Source organism: Oncorhynchus masou, chromosome 28, assembly GCF_036934945.1.
Source record: "Oncorhynchus masou masou isolate Uvic2021 chromosome 28, UVic_Omas_1.1, whole genome shotgun sequence".
NCBI classification, from domain to species: Eukaryota; Metazoa; Chordata; class Actinopteri; order Salmoniformes; family Salmonidae; genus Oncorhynchus; species Oncorhynchus masou.
Genome location: NC_088239.1, coordinates 39,276,922 through 39,297,143, shown reverse-complemented (window position 1 = coordinate 39,297,143; position 20,222 = coordinate 39,276,922). Strand labels below are relative to the sequence as shown.

The 20,222-nt window shown below is 42.5% G+C and overlaps 1 protein-coding gene across 1 annotated transcript in view; it reads right to left on the bottom strand.

Moving 5' to 3' along the window:
* The window catches only part of col27a1a (collagen, type XXVII, alpha 1a), a 260,653-nt gene that overhangs the window by 190,520 nt on the left and 49,911 nt on the right, over nucleotides 1–20,222 (bottom strand). Inside the window, exons 6-8 of the mRNA XM_064941974.1 lie at nucleotides 12,504–12,557; nucleotides 12,286–12,339; nucleotides 3,791–3,835 (exon numbers count right to left, since the gene is read on the bottom strand). Coding sequence (XP_064798046.1) covers nucleotides 3,791–3,835; nucleotides 12,286–12,339; nucleotides 12,504–12,557 — 153 coding nt within the window. The remainder of the gene's footprint in view (nucleotides 1–3,790; nucleotides 3,836–12,285; nucleotides 12,340–12,503; nucleotides 12,558–20,222) is intronic.

The following is a 20,222-nucleotide window of genomic DNA, read 5'->3' as shown; positions in this document are numbered from 1 at the left end:
GTGCGCTCCTTCTCCGGCCTCTAGGTCACCAGGCTGCTCATTATGGCACACACCTGTCACCATTGTTATGCACACCTGAGCGTCAGACTCACTTGGACGCCATCACTTCCCTGATTACCTTCCCTAAATATGTCACTCCGTTTGGTTCCTTCCCCAGTCATCATTGTTTCTGTTCCAGTGTCATGTATGTGTGTTGTTTGTGTTTTCTTGTTTGGTATTATGTTACGTTTATTTATTAAAACACTCACTCCCTGAACTTGCTTTCCGATTCTCAGCGCACACGTTACAACATTGTTTGCGAGTTCAGACATAATAGCACTATAAACTGAGTGTTGATTTCAGCACATTTAATTTGTAAACATTTCAACTGTATTAAATTATAACTTTTTTTTAATTGGGCAAAAAAATCAACACACAAAATAATGTTACCTTCTCTTTCCTGTGATGTAATTTCCAAGACCATGCATTAAATCCCTGATGAAGCTTTAGCGTTGTTATAAATGCAACAGAAAGACAATATATTCAATTTTGACAGGTCATTACAAACATGTCTGTGGTTGTAACGTTAAAGGGAAAAAAACGACAGGCACAAAGCAAGAGTAAGAAAGAGTCGCAATAAAGTGAAAATAATCAATCCAGTGAGATTTAAGTGACAAGTGGATTTTGCACCCCTCAAACACAGAAATAGATGAATGAAAAGGACAGATGCTGAGGTGGGAGGGGAATGCGCATTGCTACTGTTGTGTGTTCCTTGGGTTGAATCAGTATAGTGCTGCTATACAGTGATATGGTGTGAGTGGCTGTGTCTGTGTTGGATGGTGTGAGTGGCTCTGCTCTTGGAGCTGGAACATCCCAGCCAGCCAGATCTCTCCTCACTCCAGATCTGGCTGCCTCCAGGCATGTTTGGCTCAGCCATTTACCAACTGCTGAAAAGGGGCTGGGGCTGGAACTCCAAAGACTCGATAATGGACCAGGAATCAATCTGATTGATCGATGCTTTAGCATGCCAAATCATCATCCGTTAACATGGTCGCCATAGCACTTTAGCGATCCCATGGGCGAGACATAATGGGTTGGAGTTGCTCTGGTCTTGGAGGTATTTTTTGCATCATGGGTCATTGATACGAGCTTTCCTATGGGACTGGAGTAGAGACATTTTGACAGAGCGACAATGCGAAGATGTTTCCAAAACGAACTGCATCATTCCAAATATCCAGCACGACATTTGATTGCCAATAGCAATTGCTTTGCAAATACACAATGTTAACTTCACACCAGTCGTGTAAAGTACTTAAGTAAAACTACATTAAAACCTCTTAAGGATCGAACCCTTTTTTTCCATTTTCATCTAAAATGACATACCCAAATCTAACTGCCTGTAGCTCAGGAACTAAAGCAAGGATATACATATTCTTGATACCATTTGAAAGGAAACACTTTGAAGTTTGTGGAAATGTGAAATTAACGTAGGAGAATATAACACATTAGGTCTGGTTAAAGATAATACAAAGAAAAAAATCATATTTTTTTAACCTGTTGAAACTCTAGGGGCGCAATTTCATTTTTGGATGAAAAACGTTCCCGTTTTAAACAAGATATTTTGTCACAAAAAGATGCTCGACTATGCATATAATTGATAGCTTTCGAAAGAAAACACTCTGACGTCTCCAGAACTGCAAAGATATTTTCTGTGCGTGCCCTAGAACGTGAGCTTCAGGCAAAACCAAGATGAGACGGCATCCAGGAAATGAGCAGGATTTTTGAGGCTCTGTCTCCTTATATGGCTGTGAATGCGAGAGGAGTAAGTCTGCCCTTTCTGTCGTTTCCCCAAGGTGTCTGCAGCATTGTGACGTATTTGTAGGCATATCATTGGAAGATTGACCATAAGAGACCACATTTACCAGGTGTCCGCCCGGTGTCCTGCGCCGAAATTGGTGCGCAAAAGTCAGCTGCAAGTATTTTTCCATGGAATTTAGAGAAGAATGCAGGCTTCCACGAACGATATATCAATGAAGAGATATGTGAAAAAACACCTTGAGGATTGATTCCAAACAACATTTGTCATGTTTCGGTCGATATTATGGAGTTAATTCGGAAAAAGTTTGACGTTGTTGGTGACTGAATTTTCGGTTCGTTTCGGTAGCCAAATGTGATGTACAAAACGGAGCGATTTCTCCTACACACAGACGCTTTCAGGAAAAACTGCGCATTTGGTATGTAACTGAGAGTCTCCTCATTGAAAACATCTGAAGCTCTTCAAAGGTAAATTATTTTATTTATTTGGTTATCTGGTTTTTGTGAAAATGTTGCATGCTAAATGCTACTCAAAATGCTAAGCTAGCTTAGCATACTCTTACACAAATTAGTCAATTGCTATGGTTCAAAAGCATATTTTGAAAATCTGAGATGACAGTGTTGTTAAGAAAAGGCTAAGCTTGAGAGCAGGCGCATTATTTTCATTTTATTTGCGATTTTCAGAAATCGTTAACGTTGCGTTATGCTAATGAGCCTGAGGCTTTAGTCACGATCCCGGATCTGGGATGGGGAGATTCAAGAGGTTATTAAGCATCTTTGAAATGCAAGAGAAAGGTAACAATGTATTATTCCAGGTTCGGTGCAATATCAATATTCTTTTGCATTGTATGTGCAACAGTTTTGACTGATCCAATGAACCATTGTATTTATGTTCAAAATGTTGAATCAAGTCTACCCAAATGTTCCTAGTTGGTTTATTAATGCATTTTACATTTCAAAACTGTGCACGCTCCTCAAACAATAACATGGTGCTTCTACACCTGCATTGCTTGCTGTTTGGGGTTTTAGGCTGGGTTTCTGTACAGCACTTTGTGACATCAGCTGATGTAAGAAAGGCTTTATAAATAAATTTGATTTGATTTGACATAGTATTCTTTCACTGTAATAGCTACTGTAAATTGGACAGTGCAGTTAGATGAACAAGAATTTAAGCTTTCTTCCCATATCAGATATGTCTATGTCCAGGGAAATGTTCTTGTTACTTACAACTTCATGCTAATCACATTAGCCTACATTAGCTCAATCATCCCATGGGGGGGGGGGGGACACTGATCCTGTGGTTAAAGTAATACTTAAGTAATACTATTTCTATTTTTGACAACTTTTACATTTGCTTTACTACATTCCTAAAGAAAATAATGTACTTTCTACTCCATACATTTTTGCTGACACCCAAAGTACTACTACATTTGGAATGTTTAGCAGGGCAGGAAAAATGTCCAATTAACAATCTTGAAGAGAAAATCCCTGGTCATCCCTACTGCATCTGATCTGGCAAACACAATAAACACAAATTTGTAAATTATGTTTGAGTGTTGGAGTATGCCCCTGGCTATCAGTACATTTAAAAGCAGGAAATTTGTGCTGGCTGGTTTGCTTAATATAAGGAATTTGATATTATTTATACTTTTCCTACTTAAGTATATTGAAAACCAAATACCTTTATACTTTTACTCAAGTAGTATTTTACTGGGTGACTTTCCCTTCTCTCAAGTATGACAGTTTTACTCAAGCACCACTGCTTTATACCCACATAAGTAAGCGTTGGCCTTATGCACATCATAAAAGGAGAGGTTTTGAAATTAGTTAAGTATTGTGACCGGCTAAAGGAAAATGCGGGATTATGGATATTTTTGTTATCTCTGCATTTATGTACTATCAAAACAGTGCCTTCTGTGTATGTAGAGGTGTAACATGGCATGTGGTAACCAGTTATAACTGAGTTTTTACTGGATATGAACTACTTAATACTCACAGGCTCTCCTGTCTGACCAGGTGGACCAGGATGCCCTCTCTGTCCCTGAGGAGAGAAACACAAAGAGATGAGTACCACGCATAGAGACAAATTGAGAGAGAGCAAGTGAGAAATTATAGATTGAAATAGTTCAAGAAATTAGGTAAAATCTGAGAAAACACTGAAGAATTATGAAAGGGCACACACAGCGAGAGTACTGCAGTCACGGAACACTAGCTAACACTGTACTCCCTGTTCTTCTTGTTCACCCACATATCTACACACGACCCTAACTCAATCACCAAGTTTGCTGACGACATGATAATGGTAAGCCTGATTACCAACAATGGCACGACTGTCTACAGGGAGTGCTAGAGCCTTGGTGGAGTTGTGTCAGGAAAATAACCTCCCTCTCAAAATAAAAAACAAAGGAGCTGATAGTGGACTACAGGAGACAGAAGAGGAAATATGCCCCCATCCACATCGATGGGGCACAGTGGAGAGGGTCAAGAGCTTCAAGTCCTTGATGTGCACATCACTGAGGACCTGCAATGGTCCCACCACACCGACACCATTGTGAAGAAGGCACAACATCACGTAGCTGTAGAAATGTGGCATGGCCTATAAGAACCTTACAAACTTCTATAGATGCACCATTGAGAGCATTCTGTCAGGCAGCATCATCGCCTGGTACAGCAACTGCATGGCCCTCAACCTAATGGTTTTCCAGTGGGTTGTGGGGTCAGCTCAATGCATCACCGGAGGCACACTGCCTGACCTCCACTCTGTGTCAAAGGACGGCCAAGAAGTTCAAAGGACGGCCAAGAAGTTCATCAAGGACCTCAGCCATCCGAGTCATGATCTGTTCACTCTGCTACCATTTAACAGAAAGCCGAGACCGAAAGACTGAAAGCAGCTTCTATCTCAAGGCCTTCAAACTGTTGAACAGTCATCATGCCATCTCCTGTAGTAAGTAATACTCCTGTAGTAAGTAAGAGACACATATAGACTCACTCAGTAACACAAAACACATACACACAAGCTCACACACCTCATACTCAAATATACTTCCAAATTAATAATGGCGGCGGAGGGGATGGCTGTTGTTTTCTTAGCATTGTTTGTAACTCATTTTGTACATAATGTTGCTGCTATTGTCTCTTATGACCCAAAAGAGCTTCTGGATGTCAGAATAGCAATTACTCACATTGAACAGACATTGAACAGACAAGATTTTCTTTAATGAGTCCGACGCGAAGGAAATACTATTTTGTCCAAACAGGGCCCAAATCCCCATCATCAGCATGAAGAAAAGACGAAGGAAAAAGGGGAGGAGGTGGAGTCCCTTGGAAGAATTTGCAGATGAGTAGGTAAACCACCACTACTCTCCGTATTATTGGCTCACGTGCAATCATTGGAAAACAAACTGGACGATCTACGATTAAGACTATCCTAACAATGGGACATTAAAAACTGTCATATCTTATGTTTCACCGAGACATGGCTTAACGACAACGCGGATAATAAAGAGCTGGCTGGCTTCGCCGTGCATCGGCAGGACAGAGAAGCTATGTCTGGTAAGACAAGGGGCGGGGGCGTGTGTCTATTTGTCAATAACTGCTGGTGCGCAATGTCTAATATTAAAGAAGTCTTGTGGTATTGCTCACCTGAGGTAGAATATCTTATGATAACCTGTAGACCACAATATTTACCAAGAGAATTCTCATCTATATTATTCGCAGACGTTTATTTCATGCCAGAAACCAATCCTGGCACTAAGACTGCACTCAATAAACTGAAAGGCCATAAGCAAACAAGAAAATGCTCATCCAGAAGCGACGCTCCTACTGGCGCTTCTACCAGACAAGCTAAATGCTTTTTTGCACTTGCATCGATGCAAGCAACACTGAAGCATGCATGGGAGCACCAGCTGTTCCGGGCGACAGTGTGATCACGCTCTCCGTAGCCAATTTGAGAAAGACCTTTATACCGGTCAATATTCACAAAGCCGTGCATGATATGAGTACCGATCCTGGTAATCGAGATGGATTACCAGGTAGGGTACTCATATCATGCGCGGATCAACTGGCAATGTTCTTCAACCTCTCCCTGACCAAGTCTGTAATACCTACATGTTTTAAACAGGCCACCATAGTCCCTGTGACAAAGAAAGCGAAGGTAACCTCGCTAAATGGGCTCCTGAGTGGCACAGCAGTCTAAGGCACTGCATCCCAGTGCTTGAGACGTCACTACAGACCCTGGTTCGATCCCAGGCTGTATTACAACCGGGAGTGCCATAGGGTGGCTCATAATTGGCACAGTGTCATCCGGGTTAGGGGAGGGTTTAGTCGGGGTAGGCCGTCATTGTAAAATAAGAATGTGTTCTTAACTGACTTGCCTAGTTAAATAAAGGTTAAATAAAAAAACAAATAAAAAAAAGTATTACACGTCGGTAGCCATGAAGTGCTTTGAAAGGCTGGTCATGGTTGACATCAACACTATCATGCCGGAAACCCTAGACCCACTCCAATTTGCATACTGCCCCAACACATCCACAGATGACGCAATCTCAATTGCACTCCTCACTGCCCTTTCCCAACTGGACAAAAGGCACACCTATGTGAGAATGCTGTTCATTGACTGCAGCTCTGCGTTCAACACCATAGTGCCCATTAAGCTCATCACTATGCTAAGGACCCTGGGACTAAACACCTCCCTCTGCAAATGGAGCCTGGACTTCCTGATGGGACGCCCCCAGGTGGTAAGGGTAAGCAACAACACATCTTCCACGCTGATCCTTAAAATTGGGGCACCTCAGGGGTGGGTGCATAGTTCCCACCTGTACTCCATGTTCACCCACGACTGCGTGGCCAAGCACGACTTCACCATCATTAAGTTTGTAAACTACACAAAAGTGATCACCAACAACAATGAGAATGTCAGAAACCTGGCAGTGTGGTGCCAGGACAACAACCTCTCCCTCAATGTAAGCAAGACAAAGAAGCTGACCGTGGACTACAGGAAAAGGTGGACCAAACAGTCCCCCATTAGCATTGACGTGGCTGTAGTGAAGCGGGACATCACCAACGAACTATCACGGTCCAAACACACCAAGAAAGTTGTGAAGAGGGCAGGACAACACTTTTTCCCGCTCAGGGGACTGAAAAGCTTTGGCATGTGTCTCTAGATCCTCAAAATTGTCAAAGACTCCATTCACCGAAGTCATAGACTGTTCTCTCTGCTACCGCGTGGCAAGTGGTACCAGAGCACCAAGTCTAGCACCAAAAAGGCTCCTTAACAGCTTCTACCCCCAAGCCATAAGACTGCTGAACAATTAAGCAAATGGCCACCGGGACTATTTACATTGACCCCCCCTTTCTTTTTACACTGCTGCTACTCGCTGTCTATTATCTATGCATACTCACTTTGCAAATGACCTTGACTAACCTGTACCTTCGCAAATTGACATTGACATTGAGAGTTCCTCAATGAGCATGACACCTTGATAAGCTCATTTCCTGCCGATGGCTCACCACTCTTTGTACTTGGCAACTTCAACCTCCCCATGTCTGCCTTCGATTCATTTCTTTCGAACTCTCTCTTTCCCCTACTTGCCTCTTTTGACCTCACCCTTTCCCAATCCCTTCCAACTCACAAGACAGGCAATACGCTTGACCTCATCTTTACTAGAGGCTGCTCGCCTACTAAATCTCACTGCAACCCCACTCCAGGTTTCTGATCACTGCTTTGTTTCCTTTTCGGTCTCCCTTTCCTCCAACCCTAACCACTCAGCCCCTACCCAGATGGTCACACAATATTCGCTCTCTTTCTCCAACTGCTCCTCTTCTGTCATATCTCCCTTCTGCTAAATCCTTCTCCCTCCTGTCTCCTGATTCAGCCTCTTCGACCCTACACTTTTCCCTTTCCGCATCCTATTACTCACATTGTCTCCTTTCTTCCCGCCCTCCCCTCCTGCTCCGTGGCTGAGTGACTCATTGTGAGCTGACAGAACACATAACAGGGCTGCAGGCAGCTGAGGAAAATTAAACCTCCGGAGGACCTATCATCTCCTCCCTCTACGGGCGACTTTGTCAACCACTTTCAAAAGAAGGTTGACGACATCCGCTACTCATACCCTTAGCCTATTGAGTCCACTGGTCTCACTTACAAATAATTACCTTATGCCTTGACCTCTTTTCTCCCCTCTCTCTCCCGATGAAATCCTATGACTTCTGAGGTCGGGCTGCCCGACAATCTTCCTACTTGACCCCATCCCCTCTCCTCCTCCTCACTTCTCTGTATCACAGAGGCCCTTTGCACTGCCAAAGCTGACTCTTTCTCCTCTATTCTCATCCTCCTAGATCTATCTGCTGCCTTCGACACCTTGAACCATCAGATCCCCCTCCTTACACTCTCAGGGGTGGGCGTCTCTGCACACTTTTGGATTGCATCCGACCTGGCGGGCCACTCTTACCAGGTGAAGTAGAGAGGATCTAAGTCTGCACCACATACTCTCACTACTGGTGTCCCTCAGGCCTCAGTTCTAGACACTCTCCACTTCTCTCCAAGTCACTCGGCGCCAACATATCCTCACATGGTCTCTCCTATCATTGCTATTCAGATGACACTCAACTACTTTTCTTCTTCCCCCCTTCTGACACTCAGGTAGCAACATGCATCTCAGAGCACCTGGCAGATATCTCAACTTGGATGTCGGCCCAACATCTCAACCTTGACAAGACAGAGGTGCTCTTCCTCCTGGGGAAGGCCTGCCCACTCAAAGACCACTACATCACTGTTGACAACTCCACAGTGTTGCACTCCCAGAGTGCAAAGCACCTTGGCATAACTCTGGACAACACCCTGTCGTTCTCTGAAACCATCAAAGCAATGACTCGCTCCTGCAGGTTCATGCTCTACAACATCTGTAGAGTATAACCCTACCTCACACAAAAAGCAGTGCAGGTCCTAATCCAGACACTTGTCCTCTCCTGGCTGGACTACTGCAACTTACTGTTGGCTGGGCTCACCAATTGTGAAATAAAACCCCTGCAAGTATCCAGAACGCTGCTGCCTGCCTGGTTTTCAACCTTCCCAAGATCTCTCATGAAATATTAATAACAATAACTCTCATGAAATAAATAAATTAGGTCTTAATCTATGGATATCACATGATAAAGCAGGGGCACAGCCATGGGTTGGCCTGGGACGGCATAGGCAAATCAGCAAATCAGAATGAGTTTTCCCCACAAATGGGTATTATTACGGACATAAATAATCAGTACTCCCTCCCCTCAGACAATCCCGCAGGCGAAGAATCTGGATGTGGAGGTTCTGGGCTGGCGTGGTGACACGTGGTCTGTGTTTGTGAGGCCGTTTGGATTAGAGGTCGACCAATTAATCGGAATGGTCGATTAATTAGGGCCAATTTCAGGTTTTCATAACAATCGAAAATCTGTATTTTTAGACGCCGATTTTGCCTGTTTTTTCTATTTCTTTTACAACTTTATTTAACTAGGCAAGTCAGTTAATTCAGTTAAGTCAATATTCTTATTTTCAATGACGGCCTAGGAACGGTGGGTTAACTGCCTTGTCAGCTCAGGGATTCAATCTTGCAACCTTACGGTTAACTAGTCCAACGCTCTAACCACCTGCCTCACGAGGAGCCTGCCTGATACGCGAATGGAGTAAGAAGCCAAGGTAAGTTGCTAGCTGGCAAAAACTTATCTTATAAAAAACAAATCAATCAATCAATCATAATCACTAGTTATAACTACACATGGTTGATGATATTACTAGTTTATCTAGCGTGTCCTGCGTTGCACATAATCGGTGCGGTGCGCATTCATGAAAAAGGACTGTGTCACGGCTTTCGTTGTGGGAAGGAGGAGTGGACCAAAAATGCAGCGTAGTTGTGATTCATTTTATTTAATAAGGAAACTATACACGATTAAACTAACAAAATAACAAACGCACGAAAACCGAAAACAGCCCTATCTGGTGCAAAACACAGAGACAGGAACAATCACCCACAAACACACAGTGAAACCCAGGCTACCTAAATATGGTTCCCAATCAGAGACAATGACTAACACCTGCCCCTGATTGAGAACCATATTAGGCCAGAAATAGAAATAGAAATAGACAAACTGACATCCAACATAGAATGCCCACTCAGATCACACCCTGACCAACCAAAACATAGAAACATACAAAGTAAACTCTGGCCAGGGTGTGACAGACTGTCATTGCTCCAACGTGTACCTAACCATAAACATCAATGCCTTTCTTAAAATCAAGACACAGAAGTATATATTTTTAAACCTGCATATTTAGCTAAAAGCAATCCAGGTGAAATTGTGTCACTTCTCTTGCGTTCATTGCACAAAATCAGGGTATATGCAACAGTTTGGGCTGCCTGGCTCATTGCAAACTAATTTGCCAGAATTTTACGTAATTATGACTAAACATGAAGGGTGTGCAATGTAACAGCAATATTTAGGCAGACAGATTATTTCAATTATCATTCACTGTATCACAATTCCAGTGGGTCAGACGTTTACATACACTAAGTAGACTGTGCCTTTAAACAGCTTGTAAAATTCCAGAAAATGATGTCATGGTTTTAGAAGCTTCTGATAGGCTAATTGACATCATTTGAGTGAATTGGAAGTGTACCTGTGCCTCTTTGCTTAACATCATGGGAAAATCAAAAGAAATCAGCCAAGACCTCAGAAACAAAATTGGAGACCTCCACAAGTCTTGTTCATCCTTGGGAGCTATTTCCAAACGCCTAAAGGTACCATGTTCATCTGTACAAACAATAGTACGCAAGTGTAAACACCATGGGACCACGCAGCCATCATACCGCTCAGGAAGGAGATGCGTTCTGTCTCCTAGAGATGAACCTACTTTGGTGCGAAAAGTTACACCAGCTCTGTCAGGAGGAATGGGCCAAAATTCAGTCAACTTATTGTGGGAAGCTTGTGGAAGGCTACCTGAAAAGTTTGACCCAAGTTAAACAATTTAAAGGCAATGCTACCAAATACTAATTCCAGCCAAAACCATTATCTCAGCCATTCATGGTTAGCGGCATGTCTTTTTCCGTGGCGAAACCAACTTAGCTCGTCATTTAACAATTGTATTCGTATTTACAGATGGCATACAGTACAAACTTGTTATTAAAGCACATGAAAGTTCACATGTTCCAGAATTCATTTCTGCCAAAAAACACATTTTGATAGAAAATAAATGTTGATGTTCAAATGCTTCTCCTGTGAAGTAGTGACGTGTGACATTCGCCTAGTTTCCTGAAACAAGTTGCATATGTCTGATGTATTATCCCTTGACAACGTGTGCCTGTGTCATAATAAATTGATTAACTCTACTAAACTCATAATGTGTCAAGGGTAGTAGTTTACATTGTCATCAGAGAAGAGTCTTCCACACACACAGAGAAAATCCAATCCAACAGAACCTCTGTCCAAGTTCCGAGATCAATTTCCTAGAAGTATGAATCACCCCAGTCAAGCCTTTCCTGCTCATTATGACACCAGTGACGTACAACAGTATGTCCCCCCCCCACCATGAGCCCCCCTCCTCCTGCTGACAGTATGAACCTCCTCCCTCCCTCTTCTTCATTCCAAACAAAACTGTAGCCGACCCAGCTGACACAGATTGTAGAAGTGGTGAGCACAGCAGAACTGCTGGCATGGGTCAGTACCTCATGGGTCTCCCATTCACTGCCAGTTGTGACACAGCCTGGGATTGAACCCAGGTCTGTTGTTATGCCTCAAGAACTGCGATGCAGTGCCTTAGACTGCTCACTCTCTCGGGAGGCCCCCGCAAATGGATTTTAACGAACAATTGGTCCCCCCAAAAATGCGGCCCTTCGTTGAATTTCAAAATCCCGATGTGGCCCTCAAGCCAAAACGTTTGACCACCCCTGTTATAGAGCAACAACGCATGAGGAGAGAGAGAATAGAATCTCCTGCAGGTCAAAAAGGGACTCACACACACACAGAGAGAGCGAGAGCGAGAGAGAAAAACAGCGGAGAGAGAAGATATATAATAGTGACTCTCATACCGAACTGTCTTTTTAATGGTCATGTTCTAGCATATTTGGCTGACTGATGTTATGACCTCAGACACACATTGTGCAGAGATGATTCTTTCTTGGTCCAAACGTGTGTTTGTATGCATCTGGAGTACTAGACGTGTGTGTGTGTGTGTGTGTGTGTGTGTGTGTGTGTGTGTGTGTGTGTGTGTGTGTGTGTGTGTGTGTGTGTGTGTGTGTGTGTGTGTGTGTGTGTGTGTGTGTGTGTGTGTGTGTGCGCATTAATGTGCGTGTCTGCATGTCTGGGCCACATTGCAGCTCACATCTTGACATAGAGAGGGACCCATTCCAGCTCACAAAATGAGACTCCAGTTATATGGGCTTTCTGATGAGAAAGTAGTAGAGGATGAGAGGCAATGAGGTATGAAGCAAACAATAGGTGAGTGTCAGTCTCTCTTACCTTTCGACCAGCCTGGCCGATTAGTCCAACTTGGCCAAGAATGCCTGGGTCTCCCTGAAAGACAGTCAAACAAATACATATAAATACATTTCATGTCAATACACAACCTAGATTCAACTTAGACTAAACTTGAATATAATATGACTTTATTGTACTTGATAAGTATACTATTTGCTGGTCAAGGTGAAGTTAGGAGAAGGGCAGGGGGGGGGGCTTACCTTCTCTCCTTTAGCGGCTGTTCCAGATGAGAGACCAGCGTCTCCTTTCCTCCCCTGAGAAAAACACAGAGAAAGAGGACCAATTAGTGATACTTAAAAAGAACAAGCACACTTATTCACACTGACACATACAACCACCTAACAGTGATACTTGGTTATTTGGTCCTATTTTACCATACATAGATAAACGTTATGCAGTACCGCAGTGTGTACCTATACTGTAATTACACTGCATTTACATGGATACTATCAATTGGGTTTGATATAAGGTATCATGAAGTGGGACCATAGAGTGGAAAAACTCCTCTCTTCACACATGGGAATGCTTTGTTCATTACCTCATTTTTGACAGCTTTTGAGGCCTAATCAATTAATTAATCATCATCTATCAATATGATTGTCACAAGATATTAGCAACAACCTGCTCAAACAGCTAGTGGCCAGAGTGGAAGGAGTGAAAGCAACCCTCCCTGGACACATGGGAAACCTTATGATTGTAGCAGTCTTTTCACATGGGAAACCCCATCTACAGACTGTCTCGGGATCACTCTGTGGTGAGATTTCTCCCCAGCGGTCTTCCTGCCAGACAAAACAAGGATTCATTGTTGGAGTAAAGAGAACCGTAATGGGTCTCTACACTTCAGATGGTATTTTAACTCATCGTATGGACTTCTTTTTCCCAAAGAGCTCCTGTGATTTACAACTTTTCGGTATTAAGGGGTGATGAAAGGCACAATCGAGGAGAGCTCCTGAACATCAAACACTTTGAAAACGTTCCCTCAACACACCTGCTTAACAAAGCGAGCGGCTCTGACTCTACACTCCACCCCCCAAGCAAGGATAATTTATGTTGCTCAACTGGAGACATTGTTGCTTTGACGTACTACGCAAGCTAGTAGACAACAGCTACTCTTCCTGGGGTCCAGGAAAATGAAGGCGGTAATATAATACATTCACAACAGACAGCAGTTGTACAGGTCGAACATAAGTACAGGTATACGTTTTCAGAATTGACATTACGTGTGTGCCCTCTGGCCCCGACTCTACTACCACATATCTACAGTGCAACACAAAATCCATGTGTACCTGTGTGTATGTTATCCTGTGTGTGTGTGCATGTATCTAGGTCTATGTTTGTGTTGCTTCACAGTCCCCGCTGTTCCATAAGGTGTATTTTTACCTCTTTTTTTAAATCAAATTTTACTGCTTGCATCAGTTACTTTATGTGGAATAGAGTTCCATGTAGTCATTGCTCTAAATCAAATCAAATTTATATAGCCCTTCTTACATTAGCTGATATCTCAAAGTGCCTTACAGAAACCTAGCCTAAAACCCCAAACAACAAGCAATGCAGGTGTAGAAGCACGGTGGCTAGGAAAAACTCCCTAGAAAGGCCAAAACCTAGGAAGAAGCCAAGAGAGGAACCAGGCTATGAGGGGTGGCCAGTCCTCTTCTGGCTGTGCCTGGTGGAGATTATAACAGATATAGTACTGTGCACCTCCCATAGTCTGTTCTGGACTTGGGGACTTTGAAGAGACCTCTGATGGCATGTCTTGTGGGGTATGCATGGGTGTCCGAGCTGTGTGCCAGTAGTTCATACAGACAGCTCGGTGCATTCAACATGGCACAAGCGCATTCGCACTGAGTTGAGCAACACAAATGAGGAAAGTGATGGTGGATGTATCCTAGAGATTTTTTTATTAAATGTATGAGTTTCATAACATCGCGGAAGGACCGCAGTTGTATAGGTATACTTTTTCCAGAATTTACATTTTTACAAGTATTGGCTGATGTTGACTCAATGTTGCATAGCCACAGTAAGTATGGGTGTTGAAGGTGCTGCAGCACCCCCTGGTTGTTAAATGGTAAAACTGTAATTTGTGTTGCAGTAAAAGAAAACATACAATTATTGACATAAATGATGATGTTTTTTGGGTAGGGAATGGGAAAAAAATCATGGAATATTTATAGATGGGGCACATTCTGCATGGAGAGCTCTCAGCTCTGTTTTGTAAAAGGTGCACTCATGATATGCTCTTATCTATTCAGTTGTGGGGATTTCAGTCAGACACATGCTCTGCTGTACAATAGACAGTTAAGTTTGTGTTGAGTCACGTCTCTCTCTACTTCTCTGTCCCTCTCCCCTCTCTCTCTCCCTTTCCTATTCTCTCCCACTTGTGGTGGATATCAAGTGATCTGGGGGGCAGGTAGCCTAGTGGTTGGAGAGTTGGGCCAGTAACTGAAAGGTTGCTGGATTGAATCCTTGAGCTGACAAGGTAAAAAATATTTTGTTCTGCCCCTGAACAAGGCAGTTAACCCACTGGTCCCCAGTCGGCTATCATTGTAAATAAGAATTTGTTTTTAACTGACTTGCCAAGTTAAATAAAACTGGAGCAGTGCTCGCAATTAGTTCTTCACTTCTGTTTTCTACCAGTTTACAATTCTAAACTTGTCGAAAAGGGAATGGAAAAAATATGTAATAAGTAGCATGGCATTCTCTCACCCTCAGCTCGCAGGCCTGCTCCTGCCCATGTCAAAGGCCTGCTCCTGCCCATAGCAAACAACACAGTGCTGGGATCAGCCCAGTGAGTGGTGCTTTCCTCCCGCTGGTGCTGGATAGAGGTGAATGCTTTTCTCCCATTTTTGTCCATTTGTCCTCAGTTTTAATAGTCTTCGTTACAACATCCCTCTCTTTATCTCTCTCCATTGTAATTATGAAGTACAAAGACATTTGAACTCTGTTCACAACGGTCTTTTCAGAGGCACATAAGTTTAAAATTTGAGTTTCATGTTTGGGGAAGCTTACAATTTATCCTACCATTTCTACCCATCTGCGTGCCAGATATGATTTTCATATGCGCATTTTCGGGGAACAGTTTCATATAAATAATAACCGTTTTGTTATTCAAAATCATTGTCACATGGTTGAGAATGCAAATCGTAATACAAATGATGAAAATCTAAAGGTTAAAATGCCACAAATGGAGAGCACCAGCCTCTACCATATGGACACATTGATACACTGTGAGCCATTGGCGGCTAAATAAATAAGAGATAGCCTCGGCCAATCTAGCAGTAGGCTTTTAAAACTTCCATTGTCAACTAAGTAAAACTACATAAAGCCAACAAATAAACACAAAAAATATCCTGATAAATGCAGGTTCTTTCATCCCTCTATACAGTGGGGAGAACAAGTATTTGATACACTGCCGATTTTGCAGGTTTCTCTACTTACAAAGCATGTAGAGGTCTGTAATTTTTTATCATAGGTACAACTGTGAGAGACGGAATCTAAAACAAAAATCCAGAAAATCCCATTGTATGATTTTTAAGTAATTAATGTGCATTTTATTTTAAACGTTGTTTAGAATCAATCCTCAAGGTGTTTTTTCACATATCTCTTCATTGATATGCAGTTCGTGGAAGCCTGCTTTCCCCTCAGAATCGCATGGAAAAATACCAGCAGCTGAAAAAGACGCACCAATTTCGACGGAGGACACCGGGCGGACACCTGGAAAATGTAGTCTCTTATGGTCAATCTTCCAATGATATGCCTACAAATACATCACAATGCTGCAGACACCTTGGGGAAACGACAGAAAGGGCAGGCTCATTCCTCTCGCATTCACAGCCATATAAGGAGACAATGGAAAACGGAGCCTCAAAAATCCTGCTGATTTCCTGGTTGCCGTTTCATCTTGGTTTTGCCTGTAGCTCGCGTTCTAGGGCACCCACAGACAATATCTTTGCAGTTCTGGAAAATTGTGTGTGAGTGTTTTCTTTCCAAAGCTATCAATTATATGCATAGTCGAGCATCTTTTTGTGACAAAATATCTTGTTTAAAACGGGAACGTTTTTCATCCAAAAATGAAATTGCGCCCCCAGAGTTTCAAGAGGTTAACACGGTGTCTAAACAAGGGCCATATGTATACAGAATGGTGTCGTCTATGTAGAGGTGGATCAGATAATCACCAGCAGCAAGAGTGACATTTGGGCACAGTCCTGGCTTGTATGACAGAACTCTGCAGGCTATCTTTGCAGTAGATTGCAACTCCGCCCCCTTTGGCAGTGGTATTTTTTCGGTAAGGGAAGAACCCCATGAAATGAACAAAAATGAATGGCAACTTTATGCATTGGGCGAACCCAACACACTATCGCATATACTACACAAATGGACGGCAGTACATCAAAACCATATTGCAAGTGGAACATGGTAAGTGCCAAGTGTCATACCTCAAAAAACCCGAAAGATGGCGAGCGCACTCCACCGTAGATTTTCATATGGCAAATGGTCACTAAGTTGCTCCCTTGGGTGAAAAAAATAATAATAATAATAAAATAAAAAAAATGATAAAACCTCCAAAAAAGTGCTTTTTGGAACAGTTTTTTGTGTGTCAATTATACATATGTAATAACCGTATGAACATACATTTGTCTTATTTTATTGAGTTTGTCCGTAAGGCCTATGTTTTGTCCATTTGCAATATATGACCACAGGAAGTCGGTTTCATAACCTAAAAGTCAGTGAACAATGGCTAAATGGCATAAGAAATGTCCAAATGCCATACATAAGTATTGAAATGACCAAATCAGGATGTTATGTCCATTTGCCATATGATCATAGGAAGTCGGCTTCTGAACCCCAAAGTCAGTGAACCATGTCCAAATGGCATACATAAGTGTTGAAAGTACCAAATTAGGATGTTATGTCCATTTGCCATATATGATCGTAGAAAATCGGCTTCCGAACCCAAAAGTCAGTGAACCATGTCCAAATGGCATAAGAAATGTCCTGAACATATTATATATATATATATATATATATATATATCACTATGTTAAGCCCTGAATCAACCTCAAAGGTCTATTTGCCATGTTTGATCATAGGACGTCATAGGAAGTAAGAATTTCCCATTGATGTTGATTTCAGCCTGTCCATTTGGTGATGGAAATCCCTCATTAAATACATTGAAAATTGACAAATTTATGTCATTTTTTAAAATGGATAGGCACGGGTGGGGGGGTGCTCCCTACCCGGCCATGGACCCCTTGCACCACCCTAAAGGCATTAAAAACATTTTAAAAATATGCTCCTGGTAACCCCTTCAGATTACCAGGTGTACGGCTGTCCATTTGCAATGTCTTACAATGGGCATTTACCATCACAAATTTGACATGCTCTAATATACTGCACAAATGCCTAATTGACTGGCTCTTTGAACTCGGGATGGCCTAGCAGTGATAGTGGTTCCTCTCCATCCCTCGTTGATGTTGATTTCAGCCTGTCCATTTGGTGATGGCAAATCCCTCATTAAATACATTGAAAATGTACTGTGTATTTGCAATGTTTTACAATGGGCATTTACCATCATGAATTTGATGCTCTAATATACTGCAGAAATGCCCATTGTCTGGCCCGTTGAACTCTGGATGGCCGAGCAGTGATAGTGGGTCCTCTCCATCGCTCGTCATTTTCGCGATATTCAAAATTAATTGAACTCATTGCAAATGGACAAAGCTGTTTATCGGCCTGAGACCCTCCTAGAGCCATATAACTCACTGTGCACTACCGACTTAAGCTCTAGAACAGGTTTCTAAAGTTTCAGAGCTTGTGGTCTGACGGTTCTTTGATTGTGAGAACGTCGGTATCTTTTGGTATCTTCTGTGTGTCTGTAAGCCCAACACTGGCTGTTTGTGTGTGTGAGTTTTTTCTTGTACATCTTATGGGAGAAATGACAGATTTTCAGTTCATGAGGGTTGCATAATTACACAAATGACATTTTGTAAAGATGTGACCTTTTTTACACCTTCAAAAGAGTCCATATGGCACCAATTTAAGGCACTTCCTGTTGTCACAGGAAGCTGAAAGTAGACACATATCGTCATTGGGGTAGGTTTTTACAGAATCCTGAGTTTCAAGTCTTTACGTTAAGAACTGACTGATTTACAGAGGGTTGAATGCAGTATTTAAACCTAACTGCAGTTTGTAAAATCAAAACCATTATTAGGGTAAATTTAACCACTTCTGGGTTGCTCCAGGAAGCTTAGAATCAACACAGGTAATCCTCATAGTGGCCTGATGGATTCTCATCGAAGATAGTTTGATAGGGCAATCATAACCCACATAGGCTTCAGGTTGAAGTTAGGGGAGCAGGCAATTTATTCCTATAGGGGGAGATGTCATTGTAAACTGTTTTCACTGTTAAGGGTTAATTCCAGATGGTCAAGGTGAGGCTTGTATAGATCGGGAGGACCTTAGGAACGTTCCTCGGGTTGAATTATGCTTCTAGCCTTAACGGTTCTGCAGCTGTCACCAAAAAGCACCTGAAATTTAGGTCAGGCTTCAGTCGCTGCGGTCAGACCGAGCGAACTACGGTCAACTGGGCTATTTCGATGAACTTGGAACGGCCTAGGGACTATGCTGATGCCATTTATTTCCCTTTCTGTCATGATTTAAGCCTCATGTTTGGGGATTTCAGCACTATTTGATGGTAAAGTTCACACTTCTCCTATACAGATATCAACATGAAAATATTGAATTGTCACCCTTCCTATCTTAGAGTTACAGGTGACCCTGAACATGTGGTAAAGGGAATTTTGAAAATGGCCTGCACAGAAGCAGAGTTAGAGCATAACCTGTAAACCCATGTTATCCTTAGGGAGAAACTTGCATGTGTCAGACTACATGAACCGGTGCATGCAGCTAGAATAACTCTGTGGCTTGTCCACCCCAACACCCCCACGATGAGCCCATCGAAAACGGTGTGTCTCTGTGTGACCCAGAGGCTGCAATTATGTCCAAAGCATCATTAAATCATTACAAGTCAGGCTTCATTTGCACAGTCGCTGTGGTAAGACAGAGCGAGCTACGGTTTCCTTGAACTCGGCACGGCCTAAAGACTACGATGATGCCACACTTTTAAGTGTTGATTTCAGTCCATATGTTGATGGTTCATCACTGTTTAAACTAATTGTAAACGGACAAAAGTCAGCCATCAAGTCAGCGTCCATCAGTCAATAAGATATTATTCTGACATCAAACTGATACATACTGACACAAAACACACTTTGTCCAACACATTTAGAAGCCAACTATCACATATTTCAGAACAGGCCCAAAATTCACAGTGCCTTCTGTTTAAACCATAATAAAAACTTAAAACACGTAGTTACGTTCTAGCTGTGGGTCCAGTTCTAACATTATGTGTAGGCATAGCTGAGGCGACCCCGAATCCTGAGTTTCGGCTCGATAGGTCATTCGGAGCCGGAGCAGAGACGTTAATTAGTGCTGAAAATGCACTTTGTCCAGGTGTTGCTACGGGGTCCCTGAAAGAGCAGAAACTTTAGGATCCGTCTCTATGGGCCGAGGCGGTTTCAATGTACCTAGTCTTGCGATTCTGGGACTTTTTTAAATGTCGTCATTTTTGCGATGTTCAAAATTTATTGAAGTCATTGCAAACAGACAAGGTTGTTTCTCGACCGGAGAACCTTCTAGAGCCACATAACTCACCGTGCACTATCGACTTAAGCTTTAGAACATGTATATAAAGCTTCGGAGCTCTAGGTCTGACGGTTCTTTGATCATTCAAACGCAGGTAACTTTTTCTGTGTGTCTGTAAGCCTCACACTGTCACTCCCCATTGACTGTTTGTGTGTGAGTTCAGAAAATCAAGAATGCCAAGATAACCTGTCCAAATGACATTTTCACTTTTGGATAAA